The 14,798-nt window shown below is 38.9% G+C and overlaps 1 protein-coding gene across 3 annotated transcripts in view; it reads left to right on the top strand.

Annotated features, from left to right (window-relative positions):
* Positions 1 to 14,798, top strand: part of EML4 (echinoderm microtubule associated protein like 4) — a 127,217-nt gene that overhangs the window by 76,484 nt on the left and 35,935 nt on the right. For all 3 annotated transcript variants that reach the window (XM_026072371.1, XM_026072370.1, XM_026072369.1), the window contains exon 8: positions 11,086 to 11,209. In XM_026072371.1, coding sequence (XP_025928156.1) covers positions 11,086 to 11,209 — 124 coding nt within the window. The remainder of the gene's footprint in view (positions 1 to 11,085; positions 11,210 to 14,798) is intronic.

Raw genomic sequence — 14,798 nt, forward strand, 5'->3', positions numbered from 1 at the left:
ATCGATATAAGCTTAGCAATACCCAGCCAGGTCCCTTTAGTGTAAGATCCTGTTCAGAGCAGGTGACTTTAGTTTATTTTCTACTGGATAGCTGCCACATAAATAAATCTATTTCCAGTTGGCACCTTGATCCAGCTGGCCAGCAGGTTCAAGAGTTAACATTATTCAAAATGGTTAGCTTATTTCTGGAGGCAAATCCCTTGCAGCTGGGTGGAATTGTCTTGAGCAGGGTAGGATTTTGAAGGTAGCCTGTAGAAATGCTGTTTGTGCAGGATCTGTGCTGTTCTGCATCCCTAGTGGCAAGGCTGCTTTAACACTCTTTTGTGACTTGCCAGTTTTTGCCTCTGGAGGCAAACAGTCTCTAACAGGACATTGAATTCAGTTATGGCAGCTCCCGCTAACTGCTTGTTGCACTTGGATGTGTGTGTAACACTGCATACAAGATGCGCCTCCTACACTAGCAATGGTGCGAATGTGCATCCTTGGGCTCTTTCTAGCAACTGTGTGAAGGGGACTCTTTGGAAAGCTGTTGGTGCTCAAACCATCAAGCTTCAAACCAAATCTTCTATGTAAAAACATTTCAGTGTCTTTATATGCATATAAAACATGTTTGGAAATGTGTTGAAATAGCAGAATCTCGTAAGCAAAAGATATTTGTAAGGGATAATGGGGTGGAAGATTACAATTCCATGTCGCTTTGAACATCCTTGAGTCAGGCTTGATTCAGGCTATTACTGAAGCTGCTTTGAATCTTGTCACCATAGTAAAATGCCACAAAATGTAGTGAAACGCATTTTTACACTTTTAGTTCTTCGAATCATATTTATCTAGCAGCAGAAGCTATTGCAATATTATCTGTGTTGTGATCGTCTGTGTATGTTCATTGTGATATCTGTTGATGATATGTCTTGGCTGTAAAAGCAAAAGGCTTGAGCAGCAAGTGAAAATTAGTCTGAGATGAACTTGCACAGAGAAAGGCATTGTCAGCCTTAATATCCCAGTTGTCTTCAGTTCGCAGTCCCCTACAGAATATACTACAGAGGCTGATGTTCACATTCAATAAGACCTGGGCAATTCTATGTTCCTGCAGGAGCAGATGTGTGGGGCAGCGCAGCCCCACAGCTACCTCGGGGACATTCGCTTGAGAGTTTCCCGAGAGCCCTCCATCTCGCACCAGGCCAAGGCCATGCATATTACAAGTGCTGATCACATACCGTGTCAGAGTGCACAGTTTTCCTCCCTCAGTAACACCAGCCTTTCTCTCTCTCACTTGGGCTGAGTTGCACCTACTCCAGCATTACGCCTGAGCTTGTGCATCTGGACATATGCTGAAACAGATGTAATAAAAACAGGAACACTTGTGTGATACTAATCCAGCGAAGGAAGTATTAGGCATACTTCCATATGCTTGCTGTATGCTCCAGAGAATTTGGGGGGTTGGGTTTTTTAAGCTTATTTTTGAACATTTGTTTTGTTTATCCTTGCAAACCAGAGCCATTTATTACAATAAAATACAGTACTAGAAGGTATCAAAACTCTATGAAAATACAATAAAATGGCAGATGAAATAAGTGGGTGCTTACCACAGCATTAGTAGGACATTAGCTAAAGTTGTTCTTTTAAATTTTTTACCAGCAGGTGTTTATAATTGCCTATAAAACCATCTTGCATTTCATTTCGGCAGAGACATTTAAAAAGTATTAATCATAAAGCATTCATACTTTTATGCCCAGAAGGTAAAGGCCCTGGTTATTTTAAGATAAAACGTATTTTTTTTTTACTGAGATTCCATATTTCAGTTTGTGTTTGGTTTTACGTGATAGCAGCTCTGTACGTGAATCACTTGTTCACTTATTATAAAGTAATAAGAGACATTTAGACATTTTTGGATGGCAATAAAAACCATATGTGAGAGAATTAATGAAAAACATTCACTGCATTCCTAAGTTTGTTTCTTTTTAGATTGTCAGTGCTTTATTAGTTTCCAGTACTTTTCTTCTGTTAGTTATGGCTGTACTATAGCCCTAACAGAATAGGGCAATCGTGAAGCCCATAAAGGAAAAATTTACCCTGTTTACAGTGTGTCCTGTCCACCAAGAATGCAGAATTCCCTATTTCAGAACTGTTTTCGCATCAGACGTGCAGATTTGCTGTCAGATGCTTATTGAGAGTGCTCATGTATCTGAGGGCAAATTGAGACCCACTTTATCTTCTTACTGCTACTTGCTTTCATTCTGGCATAGTGCGTCTTACTAAAAACCATAGATACTGGTGAAATAATCCAAGCTGATCTTAGAAGTATTTGGGAGTTTTTCTCATTTGTTCCTAGTAATTTCATGATTTTATTCTTTAAGCAGACAATGTTTAGATACAGTCTTACTGAGTTTGTTGTGTATACTGAGTTCCTTTTTATGAGACCTTATTTTTATTATAAAACTCTAGAGTTGTAATATTAATCTTTATTTCAAAGCAAATGGTACGTGTTACAAACATCTAGATTCTTAATGTCTATTGGTACATGTAAAAGCAGACTCTTAACTGTGATTTACTTAATTTTATAAAACTAATAACCCAAAGTCCATTAAGAAATCACAATGCATAGATGTGAAATGATTCCAAATCTAAGTAAATCTCCTTTGTCTCATCTACTTTTTTGGCCTGTTTGTTCTGCCTTGTATCAGCGCTTCATAGTGACGGTGCACTTCCACTTGTCAGGTACAGCAAATATCCATAGCATAGGGCAAGAGCTGGCAGACCCACCTCCAGGTTTTAGTTCCACTTAATATGAAATATCATATTCTGAACATGGTGGCTGAATCTGGTTGTGTTTGGGCCATTAGCATTGGTTTAAATCAGAAACGAGCTTTGTAGTCTTTGTTCCTCAGGTTAGTGGTCCTACAGAGCTCTTGGACGCAGGTCTGAGGACAGACGGCTTGTGGGAAAGAAGCTGTTTGTAGTATTACAAAGCATGACTGAACTGGTCAAGCGACTAGAAGGTGAAGCCAGATTAATAAACGTACTCTAGATGTCGTAGTTTGTTCTGTATAATTACTGAGTTCTGCTTGGCCAAGACTGTTGTAACCTTCCAGGGTTGCGGGGAGGTGGTGTGTGTTTGTAATTTGTAAGCCGTTTTAAGGTGAAGATTCAGATGATAAACACAAATAGAACTGAGCTAAGGGTTTTGATGCGATTTGTCCATGTTACTCTTGCAAACTAGATAGGGTGGCCTCTAGTGAAAAGTAGTAATGATCAATCTGTAGGGTAAGATTATTGTCTTGATTTTTTTCCATGATTTAACTTATAACTGGGTAAATGAACAGTTAATTTTGTTATTTATCCAGTATTCATCTCCTGTTTATATTTATCTGTTACATGCTTATTAGATTCCACTTTATGCATACACTCACTTGCTGAAAAGCAGCTAATTACAGCACAGACTTGCTGGGCTACCTCAGGGTCTGCTTAATAATAAGGGATAGAGATATAAAGTGTGTGTTTTGTCTAATATTTTGTCCTGTTTTGTTGTAGAAACCAGTAAGTGATGATAAGGGTTTCTCACGTGCTTCTAGGAAACTACTGTATGTTCTGAGACAATTTCATTTTCAGGCATATGTTTTTGGAAGTTGGGAGGATTTTGCTTTTTGTATGTCATTGTTGTTTATACCCTTCACAAATGTGAAGGCAGCTTTCATGTCTCCTGAACGCTCTTCTCTTAGGTATTTCTTAGTTAAACTACAAAGATTTCTTTGATCTTTCTTCTGCTGCTTTCAGTCCCTACTCATTTTTATTACTTTCCTCTGAAATCCTTCCATAGTCCCCTAAGAATATGATTCACAGGGAGTAATTCATTGCTCAAGTGTCACTGCGCGAATCTTTCTGTGCTGACTTCATGGAAGCACTAATTTCAACCTTTCAGATGTTTTCATTGCCCTGTCTTTGCTGTTATCACCTACAAGATTTTTCACTGTTATTACCTTCCAGATTTCTTTCTGTGAATTGCTGGCTTTTAAACTTTTTCATGGGTGAATTAACTGGCGTTGTTTGAAGTTGAATTTCACTGTTATGTTCTTTGCTGCTTTGTCTTTTTCTATAAGGCCTGATTAAAAGCTCGTTTATGTGAATGGGAAACTTCTTTTGATACAAAGAGGCTTTGCAGAAAACTTTCATTCACTGTATACTGTTTGTCTACAATTTTTTGTTTGCCCCTATTTTTAGTCCTGGACTCTCGGTATTATGTGTGTTACCAACAGTTTGGGTGCATGCAAGGTAATTTCAGTTCAAAGTTTACAATGACTGATAGTGAAGAAGATGCATTTTTTCCTTGCAGATCAGGCAGGATCCTAGGGTTTCCTCTCAGTACCACCTTATTTCACTAAACATATTTAAACATCTTTTTATAGATTGGGGGAAAAAAAAAAAAAAAACTTTCACAGAACCTGAAGCAGGTAGTCTGGTTGAGAAAGTCTGCCTGAAGCCTGTTGGGGCCAATTTTGCTTAATTTTTACAGTAATAAACTTGACACAGTAAAGTAGGAGCACTGATGACATTTCACTGATGAAGTAGAGAGGCAAAATTGATTCAGTGGAGGACAGGAATTTAATACAGAAGGACCTAGATGTTCTTTAGGCTTGGAGAAATATAAGTAAGACTAAATTAAACTATGTAAAGGTCAAGATCACACATGTTGGAGTTACTAGAAACATTTTACCTATAGACTGTGAGCTTGTCTGCCAAAACTAAATGGTGAGGAAAAGGGCTCTAACATGCTAGTCAATCATGTAAAGACTGAATCGCCTATGTATTATGAAAAGGCAAATGCAGTCTTGGGAGGTATCAGAAGAAGTAATTCTGATAGAGATATGCTGTCCTGTGGTATATGTTAATGCATCAAAGCCTGGGTAGGCACTCTTCTGTAATACTGTGTGCAGCTACAGCCCCCCCCATTCATAAGAGGTGAATTTAAAGTGTTACAGGTGTGGAGACAAACTGAATGACAGCTTATCACACAAAAGGAGACTTAAAGAGCTGGATATTCTTGCAAAATGAAAGCTGGGATAGGAGACTGCTGTTTTAACTCCCACCTGACACATTTTCAGACAGCAGATGGGTGTACCTGCTAAAGTTAACAGCCATGTTGTCACACACGCACACACGTAAATTAACTGGCCGTAATTTAGTATAGCCTGGAAATTGAGAAGATCCTTAACTACGAGAGGAGTTAAATTTTTTGGTGGTATACTGAAATGAATGGTGTGCCTGTATCCCAATGACAGCCAAGTCTCCGTTCCCTAAAGTGAGGAGATGCTGTGGATCAGAGTAAAATCCCGAGTGAAATGAGCACGGAGGATGCTCTGAGGCATGTCGCGCAGGCACAGCGCAGTGCATCTGTAATGAGCTGGATGGGGTTCAGTGGGTTTTATTAGCTCTGGTTTACTCGGTGGGTTTGCAGAGCCGCGGGGGTCCCGTTAGCGCCCTGGGGTGCCGGTGCTGGAGCCAGCTGCAGGCTGCTCCTGAAAAGATGCTGGAGAGGCACCAGAGGTGGCTTTCAGTGGAGCCAGCTGGAGCCTGGCACGGGCTGTGAATTGTGGCTCAAAGGTGCACAAAAGCAGCCACGGCTGTTCCTGGTTCCTTGTTCCTTCAAGTTGGCCCTAAAAGCCGGAGCCGCATTCATGTGATGCGGTGCCTTTTGTGCTAATCCTGCGCCTGAGCTGTTTCTTTTGCTGTGGCGCGGTTAATCCGCAGCACCTGGATATGCTAACTACGCTTAACTGTACTCTTTATGTTGATTTGATCAATATTTGAAAGGATTTGTAGGACTTGTGCAACTACAGGTGAATTAACTTACTGAGTGCTTAGGTCCTTTCAGGTCCCCCACCCACCCACACACCTGCAACCAAAAATGCTTCTGTATGTAGTGTACACAGGGCAGCGGAGTCTGAACATCGCTTTGAATTAGGGCAGAAAATGGTTATTTTGGTATCTGCTGTTTTCAGGCTGGTAGATAAAAGAATTGTAGAGGTGAGTTGTTTTTGTTTTGCTTCCTCAAAGCTCTTTAAAATTTCTGACTTTCCCTCCCCTATACCTACGTGCCTACACTTCTGTTATGAGATGACCAAGGAAATCACCAGCTCTTCTTCCAAAAGACGGAAAGAGAGAAATGTCTGACATACTGCTCTGTACCTAGAAATCGTGAGAGTGCTGGGAGGAAACTGATACAATCCAACACACTTGAATGTGCAGTGGAGTCAGTATGATATGAAGGAGTTAAACCACTTGTTTTCTTAACTTGCATTTACCAGAATTTGGCCTTAGGCAGTTACTTTCTGTATGGAATGGTTTTGTTGATATGCTGCCATCCTCTGTACTATTTCAAAAGATTTTTTTTACATTAATATTATATCTGCCCTACAGGTTGTTCTGAAGAAAGGAAATTTACAGTCTTAGACAAAAATCTTTCAGTGGGTTGTCTCTCTGTCTTTTCTTATCCTCCCTTTTCTGTAGGGAGAGGATTAATCAAGTTATACGTAGTTTGTGTCTCTATCTTTAGTATTAAATGTGTGTCTTCAAAAGTAATCTTGAATACACACGAGTAACTAATGAAAGCCAAAAATGTTCCTCCTTTAATATGGAAGTTCAGAGAGCTAATCTGTATCTGAAGGCCCTGCAGATAATCTTTTCCCAAGGCTCCAAGAGAGCTTTTCTCCTCTGGCCAAAGACCTGACTAAATTTCTGTTGGATTCTTCCATCTGTCTCATCTGTAGGATCCAATAGGTGTAATTACCTCTATCTATACAAATTTTGGTTGCAGTTAGTCTCTGCTGGTCTAAGAAGCACAGAGAAATTTGATCTTAAATTTGTGGTGTCATTTTGCACTGATCTTATGGAACCAGAAGTGCCAAGAAAATTCAATGTTAAAACAGGGATTTGACTTGCACACAGGAATGTTCTTTTTTAAATATCTTCAGGCTATATTGTATTTCTAGTTGTAGGAGCCTGAACACAGGATTTTAATAGAAAGATTATTAATACATTACATGTGCCTTTACAGTATTGTTTTGTCTTTGTGAAATACATACAATAAAAAATTTATTGGCCAAAAAATGAGACTGTACGATTTTGGAATAATTATCTGAACATTTGTCTCAAACCAGTGGCAACACAGATCTTTTGCTTTTCTCAGCAATGTAGTTAAATGATACACATTTGGTAAAATAGCTGTCGTTTCTAATTTAGCTACTGGGAAGTGATTGTCTTTGTTCTTTGGCTCTTTGATATTTGATCTGAGGAAAGTTTTCTACTGCTGTCAGTGGACAGAATCTCGGGGTTCTGGTTCAAAGGATCTGTATTTGTTCTCAGAAAGAAGTGGGACAACTATTTTCCATTTTCTTGGTGTGCTTCTTTGATGCTGGGCTTCAGTGTCTTAACTTTCATTGTTATTCATTGTCATTCGGAATAAGGAAAAACCTTTATGCATGTGTCAGTTTTACATAGTTCAATTATTACAATTTGTGTATAGGAATTATTTTTTCCAGCGTGTGATTTTTGCACTAGTTTTCAGTTATATTTGGACTATCACATGAAAATTCTGTGTTCTCTTGCCTCCAGTGCAGAGTAAATCTACTATGGGGATTAAAAGCCACGTGAAATTCAAGTAAAATTAATACTTGGTCTCAGAAGGTTGACCTGAACACACTAAAAGTGGAAAATAAGTCACATTAATCATACCCTTCAAGTCTGGGAATCTGGTAAATTTGATAAAACTGGGATCTGTTTTATTAAACAGTTGATTTTAAATTGTTTTATTAAAGCTGTTAATTAAACATCAAGAAATCAAACTACTGTATATTAAGAGAGAAAAACCTTTTTGCAAAACATTATACTCCAAACATAATTTCTGGAGTGAATGTCATACATATAGTAGGATATTTGGTTTTAACTAGGTCATGTTCAGGTGCATTAGTTCATTGACCTAGTTAGGCAGAGACCTCATTTGGAATGAATGACATACATGAAATGGTGCAAGTAGTAGTTTCATTGTAAAACTATAAGGTATTAAACTTGTTTGTATTGTTTTTTGTAGGAACTATACAGAATGAAATAATGGAGTAAAGTGAAGGCAGATAATTAGGTTTATTTGCCTATGCTATGATAAACAGGAATATCAAAGTATAGTAAACTGAAAGTTTTATCTGAGTTGGTTATGTGATTCTGCAGTTTGGGGGCATTTAAACAGTGCCATGACATATGCAGCTGTTAAAACCATGCAAGATTTCCTTTCTCTAGATAAGAGTTACTCAGCAAATTTTATGATTCAGTCACCATGGATTTTTTTCTTAAAAGTACCAATGCTGTCCATGTCTTGGCATGTGCTAGGATTGTCATTACTGTATTCAAAGCTAGTGGTGTCTGTTGTGTTCAGAGCTGTGGATCTATTTCACAGAACTTCACACAACTCTAATAAATCCTTTATAATCAGAGATAGTTCCTTCAAATAACCTGGAGTATTCACCATGGTGTTTTTTCATTGAACTGATAAGTTGCCAGTCTTCCGTCTTAGTTCTCTATTTCTAGAAGAGAGATCTTGAGTGTCCAGAATTTGTTTCCAGCCTCTTTGTGCAAGACTGCTTTGCATCTTCGGTGGCTGAAAGGAGTTACAGGTTTTCCCCTCTTGTTCTATTCTGGCTGTAGTAAGTTATAACATATTTCCATGATCTATATAGTGTGGATATTTTAAATTCAAAGATGGGTACGGACTGTGTTTTTAGGGTCGGTGCATATGTTTCTGATCTTGCTCACAGCTGTGATTGTGTTTCTCAGTCTTTGCATCTTATGAAATACCTTTGTATGGCAAGAGACTAATCTTGCAGTCTTCACTGCTTGTGCTGTTGTCACTGAAATTATCTCCTTTCTCTTGCTCTTTTAGCTCTCCAATTTTAAAGTGAACTGTTAAACTGTAGTTCAGTGAGAATAAACCTGAGGGTCTCAAAATTTCAATTTTAGAGTTTATAGGGGGAAAAAAAGCACTGATTTACTCAGATTGCATGAATGAGCATACAGCTTTGTTCAGTAAACACAAGCATTACTTGAGCATTTACATGTAGTCTGTCTCATTTTTGTCTTTTGGGTAGATTATTAAAAAAAAAGTCAAGATCCTAATTTTAGAACCCAATTGCATCAATTAGTGCATTTCTTAATACTGCATTGCTAATTTACAGCTATGCTTCTCCTCTGGCCTTATTCAACTGTTCACAGTTCATTGTGAAACTCTGTTTTATTCCCTTTATTGGCTGGTATTCTCAAATCCTTACCCAGAAAAATATGGGAGTTCCAGATTCTTTTGGCACTCACAGCAGAATATTATATTACTTTCAATCTATGATGTAATTTACATTAACAATGGATATTAAATATTAAAGAAGTTGAAACATGATAAAAATGCCACTTAATTGGTGCAAAATTAGTAAAATATGTAGGTCCTTGTCTTCAGTATTTTGAGCATGTAACTCCTGTGTGAGTAGAGTTGGAGACTGTCATTAATTCTTATGGATTTGGCCTGCCTCAACCTGAGGCTTGATTTAACTGTGTTACAGTTGTGTCTCTGCTGTGTGGATGGAGTGTAAAGGCTCTTAAAAATCCCCAAGGGTTCTTTTTCATCTTTCAAAAATAGAAAGTTATTATTGTCGTTGTGTGGGGAGAAGACTGCTGTAAGACAGGACCTCATATAGGAGCCACAATCAGCTATGCCTTAAACACAGATTACTTTCCTTCTAATGACTGGCTAATGCAGTTGGCCAAGCCACTCAAATGCAATTAGTTTTCTCTAGTGTAAAATCATCTGCTATTACTGACTTGAAAAAGGACCCCTAAAGACTTGTGAAATGCTCAGGCACCCTAACAGTATATGACAGAGAAGTACATATTATTTGTCTCACTATTGACAGTGTTACAGATGGAGCCATAAGGAGCTGTTGTTTCTTTCCCCCCTTTAGAATATGACGGTGATGAAATTGGAATGATTTCAATGAATTCGTAACTCAGATTAGCATATTGGTTTGTGATATATAATTTATGATAAAGCTTTATATAGATCATATATATGTGTATATATATAAATATTAAAGAAAAGCTTCATCAAAGCTTTTGACTCTGCCTCCTACAGTATTCTTGTAACTTAGTTGGGACATTACAGTCTGGGTGGGCATGCAACTAGGTTTGGTTTAAAAAAGCTGTTTGGATGGTTTGTGTCAGAGGGTAGCAGATAATGGGTTGTACTCTTCCCGGAGGCCAGTAATGAGCAGCGTGCTGTGGAGGTCTGTCCTGGACCTGTCCTTGTTAATGTCTTTATCAGTGACCTGGAGCAGGCAATGCAATGTGTGCTCACCAAGCCTACAGATGGCAGCAAACGGGGAGCAGGTAGCAGGGCTGGTGGGCAGGGGGACCGAGTCAGGCTGCAGGAGTGAAGACGGAGTCAGGCTCTTCACCGCGATGTGTGGTGGGAGGACGAGAGACAACAGGCAAATGGAAATGAGAGAGGTTCAGACTTGGATATAAGGGAAGACTTTTTCCCCGGGAGGGCAGTCATGCAGCAGAGCAGGTGCCCAGAGAGGCTGCGCAGTCTCCATCCTTGGAGGTTTTGAAGACCTTCATGGATAAAGCCCTGAGCAACCTGGTCTGGCCTCACAGCTGAGCCTGGTTTGAGCAAATGGTTGGGCTAGAGACCTCCTGAGGTCCCTTCCAGCCTGAATATGCGATCCTCTGATTCCATGACTATTTATTCAACTTCAGATTTTATTTGAAATTTGCCTTTGTTATTTAATTTGCATGTCTAAAATGTTACATGCTCAGTCTGTCTGGAGAGCTATCACAAATTCAGCTAGCACTTACTGTGCATGTGTGTTGTGTGTCTGTGTATGTTGTTTCTGTGTTCAGTTTTAAAAATCTGGGCCTTTACCAAGCTTACATTTTAAAATAATCATTATGTTGCAAACGTTATTTGCATCTCTGTGCTTATTACTGTTTCTTTTTCCTGTGCTCATTTCTTGTGTAAACTTGCCACACAATTAATATGCTTTTTTGTTTCAACAGAGGGAGAATATATCAAGATGTTCATGCGGGGTCGACCAATCACAATGTTCATTCCTTCTGATGTAGAAAACTATGATGATATTAGGACAGAACTGCCTCCTGAAAAGTTAAAACTGGAGTGGGTGTATCCTTATTATCAGTAATTATTTGTGGCTCACTTTTTTGTCTTGTCTTACCTTTTTTTCTTTAGAATCTAGTACTGTGTTTTCTCTCTTCAGTGGTGAAATTTACTCCAAGGGAAAAGGGGAAAAAACTAATTTAATGAAACAATCAAAGCAGTTTGTAGCTACTTTAAAGTACATCTTTAAGTTGCAAAAAATCCAGGCACAGAAGAGCCATACTTTTTCTGTATTTATTTTACTTTTGCAACTAATTGCAATGTATTGTTAGTGGGAGGGAAAGTGTCGTTGGAGAATTTCCGAGTTGCAAAAATCCTCACCCTGGATATGTTAATGCAGGCTGTGTGTTCAGGAGCATTGTTAGTTTTGGGTTTGTTTTTTTTTCCCTGTGTTCATTTTTTAAGAGGCTTTAGAGCTATGGAAGATCCTGAATAAGATCCAGAATTTATCTACAGAGTGAGGATCACAGAAGTTCTTGGCGCACAGAGTCCTTAGTGCTGCTTAATGTGTTTCAGCCCTGCAATAAAGAGGTTCACTTCTTGGAGGATAGTCTGCATTGAATATATTTATTGTGTGAAGAATGGAGTTAGTTGGAATGTGACTAATGACAATTCTCCAGACATAGCAGGTCAGGTGATTTATGTTCAGTATCATGAGTTAAGTTCACTGTAAGAAACATGCTTCTGAACACGTTTGGGTCTTTCCCTCCTGCTAATCTGTCGGCTCTTCCATTAAGCTGTGATTATAAAAGTTAAGTGAGTTGCTTAGTACTTCTGTAAAGTAACGTGGGCTGGACAGCACTTTAGTTGGTGTAATTGTCTCAAGTTTGATCCTTCTGATGTTGCTGAAAGCCCTAAGGTTTTCAGAAAAGTTGATGATAAACTGTCATGTGTCAGGATATATACAGACAGGCGCTGTCCATGCTCTGTCAGCTAAGGCATACATTTATTTTAATCCACCTATTTCCACTTATGAAAGAAGATTTCTCTATAATCTTTCTGCCTTTACAAACTAATAGGTGTTTGAAACTGATAATATTGGGTATTCAGTTAAGAGGGAAAAAGTGTCCTCTGAATTTTTTGATGAGTTTTTGGAAGCTTAGACCATAAAGGAGACAAGTTTTGGATTAAAAGTCCTGATCAGAAGGAAGAAGGAGCTCTCATTCAGGCTTTGCAAAATTGTGTTGCTGTACTTTCCTGCTGCCACCCCTCTTGGATGTTGTTTCTGGCACTCATGACCATGCAGTGAATTAGGTCAGTCACTGATCTGGCTGAAATGTAATCTTTTTTACTGAGTTAATTTTCAGCAGGATGAACTCATTAATTTGATTTGCTCCACAAATATGCGAAGCTAGAACCAGCATACAAGAGGAAGATCATACCTACGTTTTCAGCAGCGCTGAGGAGTTTGGACTGATGAAAAGTGATCATGAAATCACATCCTCAGTTAAGTAGGTGCAAATCCCTGTGTGGACATACTTATTTAATGTCCGAGGACCTTAAGTTCAGGTTAAACCAGTTTCCTGCTGAGGGCTAATTAAAGTGAAATAAATCCAGTCTAAACAGGCTGTCCATATGTTTTTGGAATCTGTTTAAAGAAATGAGTCTTATGTGTCATCCTAAATCAGACCAGTACGTTTCTGTGTGTAAGGTATATTTTGGAAAAAGAAGACAGGAAGAGTCAGGGAAATTTGTAAGGCAGTAATATCGATCTGCATGAAGTTGAAAAAACTTATGTTTCATTTTGGAGACACAAAGATACAGCAACAGAACAGCCTGTACTTCATGCCCAGGCTTAGCAGGATGGGGAGGAAACCTGCAAGCCAGCTGGAAGTCCGAAGTACAGTGGCAGCCTGAGGCCTGTACACTTGGTTAATGGTATATGGGGACAGTGATTCACAGTATATTTTAGTAATGTGTGTGTTTTGTAACTGAAAGACGAGTCAGCCCTGAGTTTCAGATAGTTCAGTCAGTAAGTTTTATTTTAAACACCTTTCAGTTCTCCAGGAATTACCTTCTGGATGGTTGTTTATAATTGGCCTTTCCTTCGGTAGTACCTTTCTGGAAGATACTATTTACAGGCTAACTGGTCCACTATGAACAGATGAAAAAGAGGTTTTGTTTGTTTTGTAGGCGGGCTGCGTCTTGCTGTTTTGATCAACGGCTGATATTGGCACCTGTTGATTCAGCAGAACACACTTAGATTTTGTCTGCACTGCAGATTATTGTCAATAGGAAAAATACCCAGGCCGATTGGCAGGGTGAAGTAGCTCATGCAAAGGAAGGTCTGAGCTCTTGACTGTGTCTCCTGAGTGTTTTCACTTAGATTTAGTTTGGGTATCCCTGCTTTGCAGTGCAATCTTTCCTAGTGCAGTTCAGGACTGGTTAAAGCATATCTAAAATTCCTAGTAGTAGAGACATGGGCTTATTTAGTAGCAACAGAGGTCACTGTCGGTGCTGCTGTTAGCTGGCAGTGACCTTATAGCCTCTTTCCCCCAGTTTAAAGTAGCTCAGTTTCTGGAGGGAATTTCTAATTTTTTTAACATTATTTTTATTACTGATGCTCTTATTTATTAATGTATCTCTTTGCTTCTTTATTCTGAATGGATGGAGAAGGGAGGAACTGATGTGTAGCAACCCCTAAGGTTGTCTCAGCTGGAGAATGAAGAGTGCAAAAGTGTCTCCCACAAAATACATTGGTGCTTTCCATGCTCCTAGAAAATACCACCCCTCTTTGGTACTGTATGATGTAAGGAGGGGTGAAGGAAAAGAATGGACCGAGATAATGTAAACCATTTCTTGCAGCTTCATGAGTGCCAAAGCTCAGTGGTGTGTGCCAGAATATTTAGCCTTAGCTCCACATGGTAGGCTTGTTCTTATGAAAGGCGTATTTGCATAAGTAAGTAATCCTGTTCCAGGGATGTTCAAAGATGTCAGTCTTAACAAATCCTTACCAATACACTCCCTTTTACATTCAACACAGCAACAGGATCTGCCTTTCTCCTCTGAGGTGGTATTTAGAGTAGTGTTCTTCATGCTTCAGCACAGAAATAATAATTTTATTGGTCTGTAGCCATCAGTTTGGGAAGTTCAGTGGTCTGGTTGTTTTTTTTTCTTGTTTTTGTAAAAGGGCTGTTGTAGGTTTTATCCTTTTGTGCTATTGATGTTTAAAAGAAGAAAAGAGAGGAAAATTTAGTGGGAAGATAATTAGCAATAAAGCAGAAATGGAAACAGCCTGTTTTTTCTGCGTTCAGCGTTATGTTACATCAGTATTTATCTTGGTATCACTTGTTAAGCAGGCCAGTGAATAATGTCTGCTTCAGAGGCCTCACTGTGCTGCTCTGCAGTAAGTGGAAGACGGCGTGATATAAATCGTTTTTCTCTTTGGTACTCCTAAGAGATTTAATTGACACCTCAATGCAATGTCCCTTTTTGAACCACTGTTTAGTTAAAATATATGCATATACAGTATTGATGGGACTACAAAAGAGGAAAGACCTCTATTGTGTTTTGGCTTTTTAGGGGGGTGGGATTGGGAAGGGTGTGGTAGGTTTTTTTCATTTTGGTGGGGTTTGTTTGTTGTTTGGGGGGGGGG

The sequence above is a fragment of the Apteryx rowi genome, unplaced genomic scaffold (genome assembly GCF_003343035.1).
Source record: "Apteryx rowi isolate R43461 unplaced genomic scaffold, aptRow1 scaffold_34, whole genome shotgun sequence".
In the NCBI taxonomy this organism is placed as follows: Eukaryota; Metazoa; Chordata; class Aves; order Apterygiformes; family Apterygidae; genus Apteryx; species Apteryx rowi.